General features: G+C 33.3%; 1 protein-coding gene across 1 annotated transcript in view; it reads left to right on the forward strand.

The window, feature by feature from the left end:
• Positions 1-2,800: 2,800 nt before the first annotated feature.
• The window catches only part of LOC136037387 (protein obstructor-E-like), a 33,005-nt gene continuing 15,215 nt past the window's right edge, over positions 2,801-20,590 (forward strand). Inside the window, exons 1-2 of the mRNA XM_065720118.1 lie at positions 2,801-2,955; positions 14,206-14,409. Coding sequence (XP_065576190.1) covers positions 2,913-2,955; positions 14,206-14,409 — 247 coding nt within the window. The 5' untranslated portion in view covers positions 2,801-2,912. The remainder of the gene's footprint in view (positions 2,956-14,205; positions 14,410-20,590) is intronic.

Below are 20,590 nucleotides of genomic sequence, written 5' to 3' on the forward strand. Positions count from 1 at the left end.
CCCTTTTCGCAGAACTTGCCTCATTGGTATTTATTCATATTCATTAATGCGCTCTAACTTAATTTACTCAAAGAAAAGCAGTACATTCGGCGGAAAAGCAGCTATCCACTTATTAGGAGTGTCCCAGAAAACTACTCATTTCATATAAAAATTGGATATAAATTTACACGAAAAGGAAAGAAGTAGGAAATTCAATAGAGGAAGAAGAAGAAATATTTTCTGTAACACTCAATGTTTTCGCCATTTTTTTTTTTTTTTGCTGCTCCCAGGAAAACTACTCTTTTCCCAGGAGTGTCCCAGAAAACTACTCATTTCATATAAAAATTGGATATAAATTTACACTAAAAGGAAAGAAGTAGGAAATTCAGCAGAGGAAGAAGAAGAAACATTTTCTATAACACACAATGTTCGCCATTTTTTTTCGCTGCTAGGGTGCGCTACTTGACTATAGTGAAGTCAGCTATAGTTCATGGCTTAATACTTAGACCTCTTATATTCCTTCCAGAAAATTTGGACAAAATGGAGACAAAACTGTATCTCAACATTTTAAGAAGTCAACTACAGTTCAGTTGAAGATCCAAGCAATCAAAATAAACAGCTCCAAATTTCAAGCAGAGCCTTACCTTATTTACCTTACCTTACCTTATTTACCTTTACCTTATTTAAAGTACATTTGTAATAAAGTTAGGGACCCTCTTAACTTTATTTAACGTACATTTGAAAAATTTAAAGATAATACGTTTATTGGTCGAAGCATAATTGATAATTATTTGAAATCGCGTAAAGGTGGTCAGAACAGCGAAAGAGGCTACACATTTTCTGATTTGTGAATTTTTTGACTTGCACTCTTTTTAACAAATTTCGCTCTATTTTGGACTTGATTTGTACTCCTTTCAGACGTCGGCAGTTGGCAGCCCTGGTTTTAATAGTTATCGGGGAGGTTACACCTGTTAGCTTCGGCAGGATAAGCGACGTCATATGATGCAAAAAATTCCTTCTTTTCTAAAACGGAACATAAATATGAAATTATATGCAACTAACAAAACAGGGCAGTAATCGTGAAATGTTGGACATTAAGAGATTTGTAAATAAGCTATGTTTACACTGGAGTACAGGTGATTAATGTTGACATTTGCCTAGTTCCCTAAATACTTATCCGGCAACAAGCTGCAGGATAAATAAAGATTATTATCTTTTACAAATTACAACTGGGGAAGTTAATGTTAACCTTTTAAGTCGGATAAGAGATGCTAAAGTGTAATATAGTTACATTTTTACAAAAAAAAAAAAATACTCATTGCTGTTTTTATTAATTTTAAATGTAAAACTTAAGTCATATTATATTGAAGGCCAACAGAAATAAAGTTCTGTAATAGCTCCAACTGAAGGCAACTATCACAGAATAAATTTAACCCTAAACGAACAGAAAATAAAATAAATGATCACTTCAAAGATACTGATATGAACAGATATTGATATAGATGAGCAAATAAATCTTGAAATGATTAAAAATTAAACTACGTACATTAGCTTCGCTATTTCCCCCCTCCCCTCACCCATAAAAGTTCAAAAGCCTATTGTGTTGTTTGTTTTTTATTGAAAACTATATTTATTTTGGACAGTTTGCTTTAATTTAATATTGTCAATTCCCTAACTTCTTAATGTCAATACTAATGATATAAGAAAATTTGAAGCATCTTAAACTAATAATCAAAGTTTTTTTTTTCATCTGTCAACTTAAACTATATTGAAATATTTTTTCGTTTAACAAACAGTAGTTCCAAGAAGGGAAACCCTATAAAGGACTAGAGCAGTTTGTGGGGGGGGGGGGGTTGGCACTCGGGGCAGTCGTCCCTTGGTCATAGCTTTGGGGAGCCGTGGCTGGGAATTTATCATTTTATCCCTTTTGACTTTGATCTGGTTTTTTGGCTTAGGTTTGAGTTGGAAGTAGGGCGCTGTGATTGATTTTTTTACGGGCATCACCAATTCTAGAAACGGCTCTACTTAAGAAAAATTTTGGGAAGACCCCTCTTATCATCTACGACAGTTATTAAAATACATGTCTAACATTCAAAAATGGACAAACTATATGAAAATTATATGAAATAAAGGAACAAATGATAAAAAATCATGATAGTTCCAGCAGGAGGCCTAAAAGTTAGCGTTGTGACATTTCTCCCCAGAGGTGGCAATGGAGGGGGACAGTTTCTTCCTAGCTTTTTTAAAATAATAATTTTTGGTATTTCCATTCAGAACAATTGAGGAAAACAAAAATGTTTTACGTTACGCTTTGAAAAATACTCCTATTTTGCCTCCTATAATTGCCTCGTACCTAGGTCGTGTCCAGGGGAGAGGTAAGGGGGTTTGAATACCCCCGCGGCTATTTTGCGACCAGTTAAAGCGTAGATAAGAAATACATATAAACACATTTCTGCTGCGTCTTATAAAGTTTTTTTTTACCTCCCGCCGAAACAATCCCAGATAAGGCCCTGCCTCCTACATGTTCGTGAATTGGCACTAATGTCTCCTCCTTCAGTCGCTGAGTTCAATTGGCTTTGCTTTTTATTGCGCTTATTACTTTAATAACTACTTATTATTAACTGCTATCATTATTACTATTACTATAATTATGAATTATAACTATAATAACTATGTCTATTAACTGCTTTAATAATAATTGCTGTATTTCTCAGTAAAGAGTTCCTCCCTCTTCTTGTTGTACAACTGGTTATTCCAGATTTGCGCAAAAATATTTAAAATCATCATCGGAAAAGGTGCTTCTTCCAGTTATGTTCTTCCAATGTCAATAATTAACCTTGAACGCCACTTTCACTAATATGCACCCAAATTACCGCCAGAGGTTTTGCAGAATGAAGACGAGTCATTAAGTTACGTGTTATCGAACTGCGAGGATGAAATCGTATTGTGCTTTTTTAGTTGCTGTTGTAGCAACAGGTAAAAATCTTTATCTTAGTTAACAAAGAACACATATCTAGATATACAATGGACCAGCGGTACTAGTTAGCAGGAGTCACGCGTTAGATTTTATTTCCCCATAGACTTAGAAAAACAAATTTTCTTTGTTTTTTTTTTATATATATAGAAAAAATTCGGAAAAACGAGCCATCAACCAAAAATATCAAAAATATTTCAAAAATATCTTATCTTTTTCCTAATTGAAAAGATGTTGTACCCCTTACGTTTCCGAGGATTGGTGCCCTGTAGTGAAATAAACTACTCCTCAAAAACGAAATGAAGTAGGCTCCATTTCAAGGCTAAGCACCCTTCCAAAAATAGCCTAAAATTTACCCCCAATCTCAGTCAACTAAGCATATATATATATATATATATATATATATATATATATATATATATATATATATATATATATATATATATATATATATATATATATATATATATATATATATATATATATATATATATATATATATATATATATATTCTCTTGGAGGGTGAAAGGATGCCCACCTACCTTTATAATCAGTGGGTCGTGTTCAGAAATATTACGGTTTTTAAGGTTCTGAAATTAGTGGAATTGGCTTTTTTTTCGACATGTGGATGGATTATTACCCTTCCCCACGTAAACTTTTGTATATGTACCTAACGTCCATTAGGAAACTTTTCATAGTTTATTTTAATTAAGTTAATTATGCTGTAACACAGAAATAAAAGGGTAAAAAAAAGAAAGATACAATTCAATTCTCTGTTCAACGATTGTCCCAAAATTAATAGTCACTACCATCGTAATCAAGTCCCAGCCCTTTTTCTTTTTTTATCTCTTCAGAATATTAGAATATATTACCAAAAATTTTGCATTGTAATTTCTGTTTTCTTGGTCAAGAATGAAAATTTTAGAACTAGATCTTTCACCGTCAGGGTCAGCGTCTAAAATAAAAGTTTTTTTCGATTGAAATAAAGGAGCAACATTAAAACTTAAAAAAAATATTAAGTATGTGAAGGTGTTTTGCCCCCTCGTCAATATCTTGGCCTTTACGCTAAAGCTCGAATTGTGTTCCAGTTCTTTAATAATGACCCCTGAATCACAAAGGCCGTTTATTTAGAATAAATAGCTCTTTTAACATTACTAAAAAAAACTTTCACGCAAAGAGCGAGGCATTGATGAGGGGCCAACTCCCTCATACACGTAATAATTCCTGTTCGTTTTAAGATTTAATGTTGCTCCTTACTTTCGATTGAAGAGACTAGTTTTTATGTTTAATTTCTAATCTTTATTAAATAATGCTGTAAAATATGGTGCCCCTTCATTGAAAACTCTCTTCCCTCATGAAAAAACTTCTCCATGGAAAGATCACCGTGTAACCACTCCCCTCGATCCCCCCACCAAAAAAACTCCAACACTATATGTAAGCAATGGGCAAAGTCTATAACTTACAGTCCTTCCCCCAGGGAGTGTGGGAGATTAAGTCATCCTCTAAGACATAATTATTAGATTTTTCGACTATGTTGAACAAAATGGCTATTTTAAAATCTTGATAGGGTGACATTGGGAAAAAATAAGCGTGGGATGTTGCCTTGTTGCCCTCCAGTATTTTGGTCACTTAAAAAGGGTACTAGAACTTTTAATCTCCGTTCGAATAAACCTTCTCGCGATATTTTTGGACCACTGGGTTGATACGATTACCTCTGAAAAAAAAACAAATAAACAAACATCCGCGTTTTTCATCTGGCAAAAAAATTGAAAATTTCAGATTTTTACAGATAGCAGCTTGAAACCTCTACAGCCGCTGAATCTGATTTTATGATTCTCATTAAGATTTTATGACTTTTAAGGGTCGTTTCCCCCTTTTTCAAAATAAGGCCAATTTTTTCAGGCTCGTAACATTTGATGGGTAAGATTAAATTTGATAAATGTGGCTTTGATCTGATGATGTGGTTTTCATAAATATTTTTTGACTTTTAGGGGGTGTTCTCCCCCTTATTCGAAAATCAGGCAAATTTCCTCAGGCTCTTAGTCTTTGATGAGCCATACTAAACTTAATGAAATTTATATTTCAAATAAGCATAAAAACCCAATTCTTTTGATGTATCTATTGGTATCAGAATTCCCTTTTTTAGAGTTCCGGTTACTATTGAGCAGGGTCGCTCCTTACTTAAAGTTCATTATCACGAACTGTTTAACAACTTGTACAGGAATATGTTCCATTCTCTCCTGTCATCTTTCCATCATTTATTTTTTTCGAAAAAAAATTATTCTTTTGAAAAAAATTGCTACCACTCTTCCCAGTGTTGTCCTCTCCTCCCTTCTGAGGTATATATCTGTATATGTGCCGACCCTAGTTTAACCCAGGTGTACTTGGGTTTCGTCACATGCCTCGATGTCGGGCATAGTCTTTGTCAAAACCTTGATATGAGCTTTCACATCGACGCACAAATTGCAGACACGTTCCTGCGTGCAGCTAAATAGAAAAATAAGTTTTTTCAACTGAAAGTAAGGAGCGACATTAAAACTTAAAAGGAACTGAAATTACTCCGTACATGAAAAGGGTTGTTCTCTCCTCAACGCCCCGCTCTTTACGCTAAAGTTTGACTCTTTCTCTCAACTCTACTCTTTAAAACAATAAAAAAAACTTTAGCTTAAAAAGCAAGGTGTTGAAGAGGAAACAGACCCTTTCATATACGGAGTAATTTCTGTCCGTTTTAAGTTTTAATGTTGCTCATTACTTTCATTTGAAAAACTTGTTGTTTTTTTATTTAATTTTTGAACGTTTTTAAATTGATGCATATTTTGATTTTAGCTCTTTGTACATGAATAACTAAAACAGAATTTTCATGTTAATTTTGTTTTGGCTAAATGGCTTTCTCATAGTTTTGATAGGACGATTTTGAGAAAAAACGGGTTGGGGAGGAGGTGTAGTTGCCCTCCAATATTTTGGTTACTTAAAAAGGCAACTAAAACTTTTAATTTTTGTACGAACATTTTTGTTAGTAATAAATATACGTAACTTACGAATTAACTTACGTAACGAGCTTCTATATTCGTATATTTTGATTACGCATATGCCAGGGTTCACACCCTCGTCAATACCTTGCTCTTTACACCAAAGCTTAAATTTTATCCCAATTCTTTAAGAATGACCCTTGAATCACAAAAGTATTAGAATAAATAGTTAGGTAGTAATAAAAGTAAAATAAGAAAGAGTGAGGTATTTAGGAGAAGTTGAACCTCTTCGTATACGTAATAATTTCTGTTCGTTCCAAGTTTTAATGCTGCTCCTTATATCCAGTTGAAAACACTTTTTCATATTTTTTTTTTAAAGAATGCTAGAAAATCCTGCGCCACCTTCATGGAAATTCTCTTCCCCCATGATACATTCTCCATGGAAAGGTCATCCCACGTAAACCCTTCCTCTTGACCCCCCTCCCCCGACCGCAAAAATCCCCCAGATAACGTCTGTACGCTTCCCAATAACCATTACTATATGTAAACAATGGTCAAAGTTTGTAACTTGCAGCCCCTCCCCCGGGGACTGTGGGGGAGTAAGTCAGCCCCAAAGACATAGTTATTAGGTTTTTCGACTATGCTGAAAAAATGGCTATCTCAAAATTTGATCCGATAGCTTTGGGGAAAATGAGTGTGGGAGGGGCCCTAGGTGCCCTTAAATTTTTTTTGGTCACTTAAAAAGGGCACCGGAACTTTCAATTTCCGCTAGAATGAGCCATTTCGTGACATTCTAGGATCACTGGGTCGATACGATCACCCCTGAAAAAAAAACAACAAATAAACAAATAAACACGCACCCGTGATCGGTCTTCTGGCAAAAAATACAAATTTCCACATTTTTGTAGATAGGAGCTTGAAACTTCTACAATAGGGTTCTCTGACACGCTGAATATGATGATAAGATTTTCGTTAAGATACTATGATGTGTAGGGGTGTGTCCCCCTATTTTCCAAATTCAGGCAAATTTTCTCAGGCTCGTAACTTTTGATAGGTAAGAATGAAACTTATATATTTAGAATCAGCATAAAATTCGATCCTTTTGATGCATCTATTAGTATCAAAATTCTGATTTTAGAGTTTTGTTACTATTGAGCCGGGTCGCTCCTTACTGCAGTTCGTTACCACAAACTGTTTGATCAACATCTCTCTGAATGGGCGCCCATTAGGTAGCGGGCAGGAGGTGCCAGCCCACCCCCCCCCCTAGTTGAATGACACTGCCTTTTATTTTTGTATTTTTGATTTAAATTATACAACATTGGAGATGCCGTTAGAACAGGCAGCCCACCTCCCCCCCCTAAAATTCGGCTCAGAGACGAAGAAATTTTTTTTTTGCTAAGTATTTCTGGTCTAAAGCTGTATTCCAGGTTGCAAACCGTTGGATGAAACTTATATATTTAAAATCAGCATAAAATTCGATTTTTTTTTGTATCTATTAGTATCAAAATTCTGATTTTTAGAGTTTTGGTTACTATTGAGCCGGGTCGCTCCTTACTGCAGTTCGCTACCACAAACTGTTTGATAAACATCTCTGTTGATTATACAGCATTGGAAATGCCGTTAGACCAGGCAGCCTCCCCCTTAAAATTCAGCTGAGAGGCGGGTATGTCAAGTTTTTTAATTGACATTAGGTACTCCGTAGAATCAATCGTTTTTTTTTTCTTAAATGTTTCTGGTCTAAGGCTATTTAAGTATTGTTTAACTATGTTATAGTTTAACTGTAAATGTTACTTAAAGTAACAGTCACCGGAAACGGTTGTTAAGTAACTACTTAGGTTTCTAAAGATATAATCTTTATGTGTTTCAATTGTATTCATTATTCTTTCAGTATTATTTAGTTCAATAATACATTCAATGTGTTTAAAAATGATTATAATGCGCACTTAATCCATTAAACATGTTCTTTGTAACTATCTTTACTATCTACTGTCTTTATGTGACTATTTATTTATATCTATTTACTTTAAACTATCTATTTTATGTATTTATTTATGTAACTATCTTTAATAAAATTTACTAGCAAATTAGATTCAGAGTTACTTTTCTGTTGTTCCGACTGTTACGAAACGTCAGCAGGAACAAAAAAAGATTTTCAGAACTTTTAGTTACTTTGTGTTCATTCTGGAATCAGGATTGCCACCCGGTGAATAAATCACTAGATCCTTGAAAAAATCACTAAATCAGTACATAAATTATTAGATTATTGACTAGAAATATTTAGAATTATAATACTCCTTATCATTATAATTTATAAATATTTTGTTTCTTTACAACGCTCTATAGGCTTAAAGGCGCGCCTACAGGAAGGGGGTAAAATTACCCCTTCCCCCCAGATGTAAAAAACACCTTTAGATTCATTTTTCGTGAAATTTTGCCCTTCAAATTTTGAAAAATGTCTTTTTGTATTCTCATGCAGGGACTAGAACAAAACCTTTTGCTTATACTCGAATCATTGAAAATTGGTTATCAGTGATCAAATCGAAATTTGTCCTTTTTCCTTTTTAAATTTTTTTTCCTTGTCGATCCAAAACCCCAGTTTTTTCCCCCAAAAAATATATAACATTTTTTATTTAATCTAGTTGAGCTAGTGTAATTACTGGGATGCCAGCGACAACTTTGAAATCGGCCTTTTTAAATTGCCATGGAAAAAATGCGTTCCACACTTCACAAATTTCGGTAAGCATCGGTTTCGTCGCTTCTTCAATAAGAAAAAGAGGTACTTTTTAATTATACGAAACGCTCCCAAGAATTATAATCATGTTAATCCTAATGAAATAGGCCAAAATATGATGAAAATATAATACTTTAGTTTATATAATAATATATTTTGGGCTATATATTTGCACATTAAGAGGGCCTTGGGGTAAACTAGCCTAACTTAACCTATCACCCTAGTGTGTAAATATATAGCCCAAGTTATACAAATCCATTGCATTCTGTCACCCGTCCTTTGTCTTTGTGGCTATGAAACTGTTTTCATCCATCGTACATTATCCTTAGCAAATCCTTCTTAGCATACTTTCATCTCCAGACCTATCCTGAGGGGCTCTGTGGGTCTTGTTCAATCTAAAGATAAAGTTTTGGAACCTGTCCAATATACTAAACAAAATGGTTATCTCAAACTTTAGATCGGATAATTTTTGGAGAATATTTTGGGCTGGTAGCCGTTTGATCTTTTTTTTTCAGATAAAAGAGACGCCAAAAATTTAAATTTACATTCAAATGCCCTCTCTCGATGTTCTAGGACCGTTGGTTTGATTACATCACCCCTTTAAAAAAGCACAAATTAACACGAATCTGTGATTTTTCATATGCAAATGATACAAGAATCAACACTTTTGCAGATAGGGGCTTGAAACCTCTACATTAGGGTTCTCTGATACGCCGAATCTAACGGTTTGATTTTAATTAAAATTATTGGATTTTTATTGGGTGTTTCCTTCCTCTTGGAAAATCAGGCAAATCTTAATAGTTTTAGCTTTTTAGCCTATCAAACTTATATATTTGAAAAGAACATAATTAGCCGATGATATATATCGTTTTATATCAAAATTTCATTTCTAGGATTTCGATTACTATTAAATTGCTCCATTGAAACAGTTTGTAACAACAAACAGTTTGATATGTTAGCACATAACTCCACAAACATAAAAAATAGGACGTGTTTGCTCTTATTATGTGTTTCAATTACAAATAAGAGGATTTGGAGAATTATTGGGGTTTTGATTGGATATTAGTAATTTAAATTGGATAATTAATTGGGTAATTTGGTAATTTTAATTGGGTAATTTGATTGGATTTTAGTAATTTAAATTGGATAATTAATTGGGTAATTTGGTAATTTTAATTGGGTAATTTGATTGGATATTAGTAATTTAAATCACTGCAGAAATCATTGAAATCATTGTAAAATCTAGTAGAAATTAAAATCATTAGACAATTCCCAGAGTAGATACCCTCTCTACTCTCAACCGACTTCAATTATCAAATTACAATTGATTTAATCTATCTAGTTACATTGCAAATCGCTTTATAAAAAGCAGCAAGTCCAATTTTCTTTTCAATGATTTCTTTTTTCATTTAGAAAGTTCAACTTTTTATTTTTCAATGACTCCACTTCTGTTCTATTTGCAGATGTAGAGGGTGTAATCATGTTCACCATTCAGTCCATTTTCAAAGGCTTTAACAAATAAAAAATCGAATTTAGAACTCTTAGATTCCAGAGAATAAAAACATAAATATGAAGACAAAAATTCGACCTGAGTAAATGTAGTGAAACAAGTAGTATAGAACATTTTTGAAATTTTACAATTAACTAGGTTTCGCCTGTTATCTTGATTATAACACCCTGGGATTTATATCTGATATGGAAATATGGCGAAAGATTCGGTAGTTTCAAATGTGGTTATATTTGCATAATTGCTAATTTGGAACATATTAGGAACTGCAGTGAATCACTTTTTTGTGTTTTTTTTATATTAATTAGCCTCTTGTATGATTTATTCGATTCGAGTCGATTTATTTGATTTATTTGAGTCATGAATATACGCCGTACATCGCGAAAAATCACTAGATTTGAGAAAAAATCAATAGTTTCAGAACAAAAATCACTACGAATCACTAGCTAGAAGAAAATCACTAGGTAGTATAAAAAATCACTAGAAAGGATGATGAATCACTAGGGGGATGACCCTACCCGGAATGCAGTCCAGGCCAACGAGTTAGTCACCCATACTTTTTAACCTAAGGATAGTACTAGGTACTGGTTTGGACACTTTCGAATCAAACAGTTTGTGTTAACGAATTGTGAGTAAGGAGTGATCACGGATGAGGGTTTATTTGTTTGTTTGTATTTGTTTTTTTCCCAGGGGTGATCTTATCGAGCCAATGGTCCTAGAATATCAGTAGAGGGCTCATTCGAACGGAGAGATTTATTGCCGGTAATTTAAGTGACCAAACGATTAGAGGGAAACTAGCCCGTCTCCCATGCCCCTTTTTTTAGTCCAAATTCATTAGATCAGTATTTTAAGACAGTCATTTCGTTCAGCATGATTATAAAGCAATAACTAATCCTCCGGGAAGAACATGACCCTCCATGGTATCCTCCACAGACCCTCGACAGGGAAAGGGCTGTAAGTTACAGAATTTGCCCAAGGTTTACGTACAGTATTTGATATTGGGCACTTACTTACACGTACTTGCAGCAGGACCAGACGTTTCCGCCTCACCCGGCATCTAATCAGAGCTTCTGAATGATGGTCTTCCATGATGAGCGGTCTTGTGCCAGTTCTTCGGAGAACCCCGTCTACATTTGTCCCATCTGTGGCCAAATATATAATATATACATATGTTTTTGGGGGAGGGGGGTTCTCTACGGGGGGGATTTTCCATGGAGCAAATTATCCGTTGGGAGAAAAGTTTCAGGGGGTGAACTCTAGAGGGGAAATTTTACACAGGGGAAATCTGCCAGTAATCCTATTCAAAATTCTCGTAGTTTATCTTAACTTTCTCTTTGACGACTCAAATTTACATGTGGAGATGTTCTGAGGGAATTTTCCGATGGGAAATTTTCAGCTGGGCTGGAATTGTCTAAGAAATCTTTCCCTGGGGGGAGGGGATTTTCTTAGGGAACAATTTTTTGTGGGAAAGTTTTGCGCAGAAGAAATTCCCCATGGCAGATTTTTCCACGGGAAAAAATTTTCATTGGGAGTGGGAGGAGATTCCCGGAGATTCCCACAGAGGTGTGATTTTTGGTATGATTTGAAAAACTACTAGAAATATAACAAAAAAACAAGCCTTTTTTTCCAATGAAAGTAGGATAAGGAGAATTTTCCAAGCAGAATTGTCCACAAGACATTTTCCGTCGGGAATTTTCCGGAGGAAGGGATTTTACACGAGAGAAACTTTCTATAGAGAAATTATCTTGGGAGAGTTTTCCATGGAGGTGGAAGCATGTTTCCTGGCACTTTAAAAATGATCAGGAATTAAATTAAAAAAACAGCTTTTTTAACCGAAAGAAAGGAGCAACAGTAGCCCTTAAAACAAACAGAGATTATTCCTTATGTGGGGAGGATGCCCAAGGCCATATCCAGGGGGCTGGGGGTTTGATTCCTCTCCCCAAAATATTTTTCTGACTCGTAAAAACGTAAGACAAACGGTTATAAGAAAATTATGCGTTTTTTTCAGCTTTTTGTGTAAGCTACCCCTCGAAAAATATCCTTATGTAAAGCACCCCCCGAAAAAATCCTAGATACGGCCCTGGGGATGCCTCTTCGTCAAAGCATCGCTCTTTATGCTAAAATCAAACTTTTTTTTCCTAGTTCTTAAAGAAGGACTCTTGAAAAACAAAGGCCGTTTAACTAGAATAAGAGACTTTTTCAAAGTACTCAAAAAACTTCAGTGTGAACAGCGAGGTATTGAGGAGGGGTATTCCTCGTCATATACGGAATAATTTCTGTTCGCTATACGATTTAATGTAGCTCCATAGTTTTTGTTGAAATAAACTCGTTCTCTTATTTAATAAAAATTATTTATTTGAAATATTCAAAAAAATTCAGAAGCCTATTCCACATATTCCCATCGCCGCTGGTGTTTTGAGAAGCAGACTATTGCGTAAAATCAACTTTTTCAGGAGAGCCTAGATCAACTAACTGGGCCCTTGGCTTGACGATTTCACTTGTCAACCATCAACAACTAAACCCCTGGCCTAGAGTGACCTGCCACAAGATAAAACCACCGATATACAGAAAAAAGATAAGAAGAAAATCTGAAGTTTACATTCATCACCGCCATGTAATTTAATTTTTATTTATCCTAAACAATAGGATAAATAAAACTTAAAAAAAAGTTTTTTCAACTAAAATTAAGGAGCAACATCAAAACTTTATCAGATGGACAACCTTTTCCTCATCCCTCACTCTTTACGATAAAGTTTGACTTCTTGTCACAATTCTTTTGAGAAAGACTGCTCAATCATAAGGGTCGTCAAATTTAAATCAGAAGTATCTTTCAAAGAACTTTAAGACTTCAGCAATTAATCAACATAGTAAAATAGTGGTTAAGGTATGAAAACTCGGAGTATAATTTATGGGTTCCTAACGGTAAACATAGATGGCGTAAATTTTCAAATTGAACAAGCCGGAGGAAGACGTGGTACTAGCCCAACAAGGTTATTTGAGTTTCCATAGCTAAGATGATTTTTTATTATGTTGAGATTTTATCAAGATGAGCTTATACTATTAACGCCTATTTCGTATTTTGAATAATCAGCCTCGACCCAAAAATATTTAGTAAAAAAAACAACCAGATGATATTTAACATCTTTTATTTTAAGCTACCAATAAGAAAGACAGGACGGAATACCTTCTACCTACTTCATCCGCCCTAGTTTATAACGATTCCAAACTTGACGACTTTTTAAGACCAATTGAAGGACCAGTTTCTTTCTTTTTCCAAATTTCGTTTCTGCTTCTGAGGTTGTATTTTTAATAAATATTAATTCGTTTAACATCAGCAACAAAGTTTGTCATTGAATAAATCAAACAAACGCAACAATCATCAGATAAGCTAAAACTTTTCCAAAGCTATAAAAATAACCTGATATTAACTCAGACTTTCAGCCAGCTTAGCAAAATAAGAAACGGAGAAAAAAAATGATATATAGGTGAATAATCACATAAGTGTGGTGAGGAATTTTCTAGGAGAGAGGGAGAATGCCCAACTACCTTTGAAAGCAGCAAGATATGTTTAGAAAGCAGTGAGTTTTCTTGAGGGTTAAATCCCTTTGCTCTCTCTTTAGTTACACATTTGAACATTTCTTTAGCACAATTGTCAGTTCTTTTATTTATATTTATATTTGTTTCTGTTTATATCTTTTTGTAATTTCTTCGTTTTGGGCTTCCTCTTGATGGTCTTAAATCTGAAACAGCCGTTTCAGATACTAAACGGAGGCACCAATTGGAAGGGGAGAAAATCCCCCCTAGCATATTAAAATGCCTCTTTGAATCTTCATAAGAAATAGAAAAAGGATATCCCCCTAGATTTTGGAAAAATCTTTATTTGCATATTCCCTTAAAAAATTCCTCGCCCCCTCCCCACCTTACTTCTTCGTGAATTGATGCCACTAGTACTAACAATGTGTTTATTTCGTGAAAGCATGGGTTTGAACCTAGTCTAAACAAGCCCAGTTCTCTAGATACCCTTTTGATTTACTATTTTTCCAGCAAGTGCACAATCGTTTACATGTCCCGAACCAAATGGTTATTTCCCCGATTCGAAGCAGTGTGATAAATATTACACGTGTATAGATGGTGTTGCAACAGAGGAACTATGTCTAGATGGCTTACTTTTCAATGACAATGCAGTATGGACGAGGAACCCTTGCGATTACCCCATTGATGTGGACTGTGGAAGCAGAACAGTGACCCGTAAAATTTAGCTATGATTTTTTTTAAGTGAAAAATTTTTATTATAAATTCAAAAATCTGATGCATTCAAGTTAAAAATCTGATGATTTTAAGTCTGATGATTATAAAAAGTCTAAGGTAAAATATCTGACTATAAAAAATCTGATGATTATAAGTTAAAAAATCTGATGGACTCAAGGTAAACAATCTGATAATTATAAGTGTGATAATTATAAAAAATGCGATGTAAAATATCTAAATTATAAGTTAAAAAATCTGATGTTTCTAGGTCTGATGACTATAAAAAACCTGATGCAAAATATCTGATGATAAAAAAATCTGATGATTATAAATTAAAAACTGTGATGCTTTCAAGTTAAAAAAATATAACAATTACAAGTCTGATGATTACAAAAATCTGATGGAGAATATCTGATAATAAAAATCTGATGATGATAAGTTAAAAAATCTGTTGATTATAAATCCAATGATTATAACAAATCTGATGTAAAATATCTAATGACAAGAAATCTGATAGTTATAGGTTAAAAAATCTGACGCATTCAATCTACTGCATTTATAAATCAAGATTTGATTGAAGTTTAAAAATCTGATATATTCAGCTGAAAGAGTTTTAGGATCGTGTGATAGTCGTGGTTACATCTGTTAAAATCACCAAGCCTATGAACAAATCTCATTTGATAAATAGATCCCACTGGTAAGTGTCGCTGAGACAAATCGTAAAGGTTACCACTTTTTTTGCTCATTCCAAAATTTTCTACACCTTTTTCGTATATAAATGCTTAGACCTTTTACAAAAGTGTAACATAGTGATAATTACTTAGTTAATGATTTAATCTTAACTTATGTTCATCATTATTTTACATTATTGGATTTATACAGCACCTTTACCCTTTTGAAGTGAGCACCAGGCACTTACTTTTTTTCAGTTAAAAAATTCAGTATAACTGATGCATTCAGCTAATTAACAAAATCTATAGTCGTGTTAGCATTTGCTAAAGTTGCCGCGCTCATGCATGAGGTAATTCTCATACATATTTCATGCTGATTGGTGTTGCTTTAACAAATCCTAAAGTGTATTGACTCTTTTGTTTATCAGTTGTGAAGAATGGTTAGTGTTTTCTTCATAACCGTAAAATAATGATAATTAATTAGTTAATGTTTTAATCTTTATCTTATATTTTTGTAATTACCTTACATTCATCATTATTTTGTATTACTGGATTGATATAGCACCAGTATCCCCTAAAGTGAGCACCAGGTACTTACGCAGGGGAGGGATATCTGGGTCTCAATTTTCTTAGACGGTGGTATAGGCACCTGTTTATCAAATTTTGAACTAATCTTAGCCCTATTGATTTTTCGATGGCTTCTCTAGCAAGATGGGACAGAGGCTATCAAATCTCAGAAGATCACTTTCAGGTTAATAAGTTAAATCTGTTACTGCTAAAGCTACCAAATATTTTTCAAGGTCAAATTAAAAAAAAAAAGTCTTCATTTTACACTGACTGATATTTTATTCTTTTTATAAAAATACTATTGGACGTCAAAATTTCAACACTGCCATGAGCTTATTCAATACAGGGTTGGATAATTCATTATACGAAAATATTTAATGTTTACGATTTTATACCTATTTTAAAAATGTCATAGAATTAGTTTTCAATATTATTTTCGTAGCTTTTGTTCCTTCAAACATTTTCTAAAGCCTTCATCGTATGTAAATGGTTAGGCCTTTCTTCAACAGTGTAAAAAATAATAGCCTCTAGGTTTAGGTTTTAAATTTTATCTAACAGGTGAAAGGACAAAAATGGGAAAACCAAAGGGCGAAGAAGGCCATGTTGTCTTTGCGTGTCTTTATAAATTACTTACCAATGTCAATCGCAATTTCAACTGTCAATAAAAAAAGGCACTTCAAACGAAGGTTACAGCATATTTCTAAGTCATCTAAGTGATTACTAGTAACTCAATTTTAGCCACTTGTTTATATACCAATCATAGCGTTTTTGGTAGTGAATTATAGGTAAAGAACACCCCTACCAATAGTAGCCAAGATTCTAAAAACAGAAATCTGGAAAAAAAGCGTGCAAAAAAATGTCCATTTTATGCTAAATCCAAATACGAAAAAGTGTTACGTAAAATTTGGATAATTTTTTAGAAAAAGGGTACCACCTCAAAAAAGTAAAACCGGTTCTCTTCAATAGAAGTTTGATTCCCGAGCCAAGAAATTTCAAAATGTGGTATTTTTCGCTTCATGGTTAGGAATATATTTGATGGTTTGATTGTTTGATGTTGTTTTTTTTCTACTACGGGTTGTATTGGTTAAGAGTATTTTAGTCTTTTTAAAAGATATGAAATAAGCCTATGGAAACGACTAGAATTTCAAATGAAAAAGTATATCTACGATTTTGATTTGTAATGTGAGAATAGTATACTTTGTTGGAACTGGGATTGCTCAAAGTTTTTGTTTTTTTTTCGTTAAACAATTATAGGATCCTCAGAACTATCTCTTTTTTATGCAAATTAACCAATTACGCAGGTTTCATTCTCTAGGACCAAGGGCTCGTTGATAAAATCTAAGATAAAGGTGAATCGATTGCTGTGTTTTGAGTTGAACATGGAGGGTGGATGCAGTCCTGCATGATGGACATTGTGTTAAACAATGGGTATGGGGGCTGCTTGGATTGACCGAATTGTCAGTATATTGAAAGATGCTAAGTGTCTCGTCATGGCGAACGTGATATGAAGTTGAAAGTCAAAATATTTGTTTGAATGATAAGGATATATACAAAAGTACATTTCGGAAGGCAAACTCCATGAAAATATTCTAAACATGATATTAGAAATTCGATATGTATGAAACACATATATATCAAGATATACAAAAATATACACAAAATATATAAGATATGATAATGTATTAGATATGATCCCCACGTAGAACTGACTGATGGAGATGGTAGTAACGCAGATGAATTTTACTTAAGGCTACAGGAATAAATAAAAAAGGTCCCAGGTGGAAATATGGTATTTTATTTGGGGATTCTAATTCCAAGGTCGGTAGAAATAGGGATATATGGTATCCTATGGGTCTAAAATGGTCCATAAGTTAACATGGTGTTCACAAGATGGTACAAGAGCTAACCTTATTGATTATGTTATGGTAAACGGAAGACTGGCAGGATCAATAGAAGATGTTGGGGTATATATGAGTACTATTATCTATGTTAAAATTGAAGATCACCATCTAGTAGTGTCTAGGGTTAATTTAAAGCTAATATTTAATTTAGGAAGGGAAACTACCTTCCTGGAAGCTATGACATTGGTAGACTCCAGAATAAGAATTTGAGATGAACTTTCCATTGAATGTTGGATCGAAAGCGAAAAGTTTAAAATTTGACAATGTAGAAGATGGATGGAAGAATTTTAGGTAAATAATTTGTGAAGTTGCTAATTGTGTCTTAGGGAGGAAAGCTAAAAATGCAGTTAGTAATGTTAGCGAAAATGCTTTATGTTTAGCAGAGGGGAAGATGGACTTGTACAAGAATTAATTGAGCGATAGACCATACGAAATTAAATGGAATGTCAGGAAAATGGAGAAAGCATGAATATATAAATAATGGACATCCTGTGTCGCAAGGTCTTCAAGCAAAGTGGGTAGCACAAAAGGGAACTCTGAGTAGCTGAGTTTTTTTTTCAATCTGGTATGCCTGATTTTCTTAGGGAGTTTTAAAAAACAAAATTCTGTTCCGTTAAATCAAAAAAGTAAAATTCATGCTTTCTAATGATTTAAGTTTCATTAAATCTGAATATTTCTATCTTCCGTACAAAACGAGAGAATTTAAACGTTTTTTCTAAGATGTCCAGGGAAGTCGGTTTCTGTTTTTAGTTGTCTCTTGTTTATTCGGATCTCTTATCCAAACCCTACAAGTTATGGCAAGACCTCTAAATCAAGTCAGTTATAATAAAATATAATATAAAATATAAAAATTTAAATATATTTTAAATATTTTAAATATTATTTTAAATATTAAAATGTTTAAACATTTAAAAAATATAATTTAAATATTATAAAATATTTAAAAATATAATATAATAAAATTCAGTAACAGTTTTAGTGTTCTTCTTTCTTTCGATTGCAATTATTCGTTCGTATAGTTCAGCTGTAAAAGCTATAAAAGTGGAAATGACCTTCTACGTGATAAAGATAAAAAAGACCAAAATGAAGGAATAAAAATGCCACAGGGCCTAATGTCTTCTATTGTTTTGATCCAAGGCATATATACAAGAAGGGGAGTCTTCAGATTGGCGCCTCCTGAAAAATTGAGATGGTACGATTTGCGTGCAAATTCCTATATTTTCCATATAATTCGCCCGTTTTTATGATTATTGCGTCTGCCCTCCCCCCCACCCAAAAAAATAAATTTGTATATAGCCGGCCAGAATATTCAAAATCAAAACGGATCAGCGCAACAATTTTCTTTTATTATCCACTTATTATTATACATAATATATATTTAATGTTAAACATAATATTAAAATAATATATAATTATGTATTATAATTAAATATAATTATATGTAATATATATTATAATTATATATAATATAATTATATATAATTATACATAATATATAATTATATATTATATTAATATATAATACATAATATATATTTAATGTTAACATAATATTACAAATTTTGAACAGACCCTGAATTAAATCATAATTAATCTCAAATGATTATCTGAATTAAATGATTATTATCCACAAAATTTCAAAACTCATTGCTTAAGGAAAAATATTTCGGTCCGGAATAGCTCTATTTATTATTTTGATAATTTTGAAAAAAAAAGCTGTCTTGAATTTATGATCAAGAGCATTGAGAGGCTACAAGGATTCCCGGGGTCCGCCCGGGCTTCAAGAATAATGACAACCCAAAGGGATTTTTCTAGACCTACCGACTGTTCTAATCAAAATACCTACCTTGAAGTTAGGATTTCAATCCATTTGATGCACCAGGAGTGAATAAGTTGCTAAAATCGTTAGTTTTATATGTTGAGAACGAAAAAAAAACATTGGAGATACATCTCTTTATCAATCTAACGCTGGTATATTAATCAAGATTACGTGTAATAAAACAATGTGTGGTAGTCAGAAGGACGCCGACTTATGTTTAACACTCAATCTCAACGTGTTTTAAAATCCATTAATTTAGGAGTTTACATTTTTAAAGCTTTGTCCTTGAGAACATTTTTTTTTTTTTAGCAGTGTGAGTGGGTTGGAGAACCAAATATTGTGTCAACAGTTGTATTTTAGAATTTATACATATCAATTTAAACTCATTTATGGAGTAAAGCGTGCATTGAAGGATTTTGTATTATTCAACTAGCAGTATTCGATCGGAGCCAACTTGATGAGCAAAGAATTCTTTGTGCGGAGAATTTTTCAATAACTTAAAGCAACAATAATTTTATAAACTACCTGATAATTACTGTTGAAACCTACAATAGAACCTACATATACAACCTAAAAATTAATCTACAATTACTGTAGATGTAGATGCAACAAAAAATGACAAAGGTTTGTCACAAACCCAACCGAAAAAGCAATGACATTTTATTTTGTTTGGCAAACGTTGAAAAACGAATTGTTAGACAAAATAGACAAAAATTTTTCAATAACCTAACCGGAAAAGCAACGACGCTTATACGACAAGAATTAATATTTTGTTGACCAAGTTCTTCTTGCCATTTTAGATGTTGTGACCAACCAATTCCTTACATTCTTGAACTCCATATGTCGATTAACAAGTTAGCATTTTCATTCTTTTTTACCTAGTTGTGGAAATTGCTTTTGACAAAATGTTATCAAAACCTTGACAAAATGCTGTGACTATTTTGGCAAACAAAACTTCCTAACAAATAGGCAATCTTTTGACATTCAAACCTTGTCAGAGCAACTGTTAACTCGACCTTAGTCAAGTCAGATCTAGACAAGAACCGTAACTCAGGGTCAAAACACACTAAGTCCTGGTTTGTGTCCTGTTGGGTACGAGTAAAGAGAGCTGATTGAGATGCTGATGACCAAAATTTGTTATTTTTGACGTTCAGACCATGTCACAACTAAACTTGCCTTAAAATTAGCAGCGTCAATTTTAGTCAACAGCCGTAATTTAAGGT

The sequence above is a fragment of the Artemia franciscana genome, chromosome 16, assembly GCF_032884065.1.
Source record: "Artemia franciscana chromosome 16, ASM3288406v1, whole genome shotgun sequence".
Classification (NCBI taxonomy): Eukaryota; Metazoa; Arthropoda; class Branchiopoda; order Anostraca; family Artemiidae; genus Artemia; species Artemia franciscana.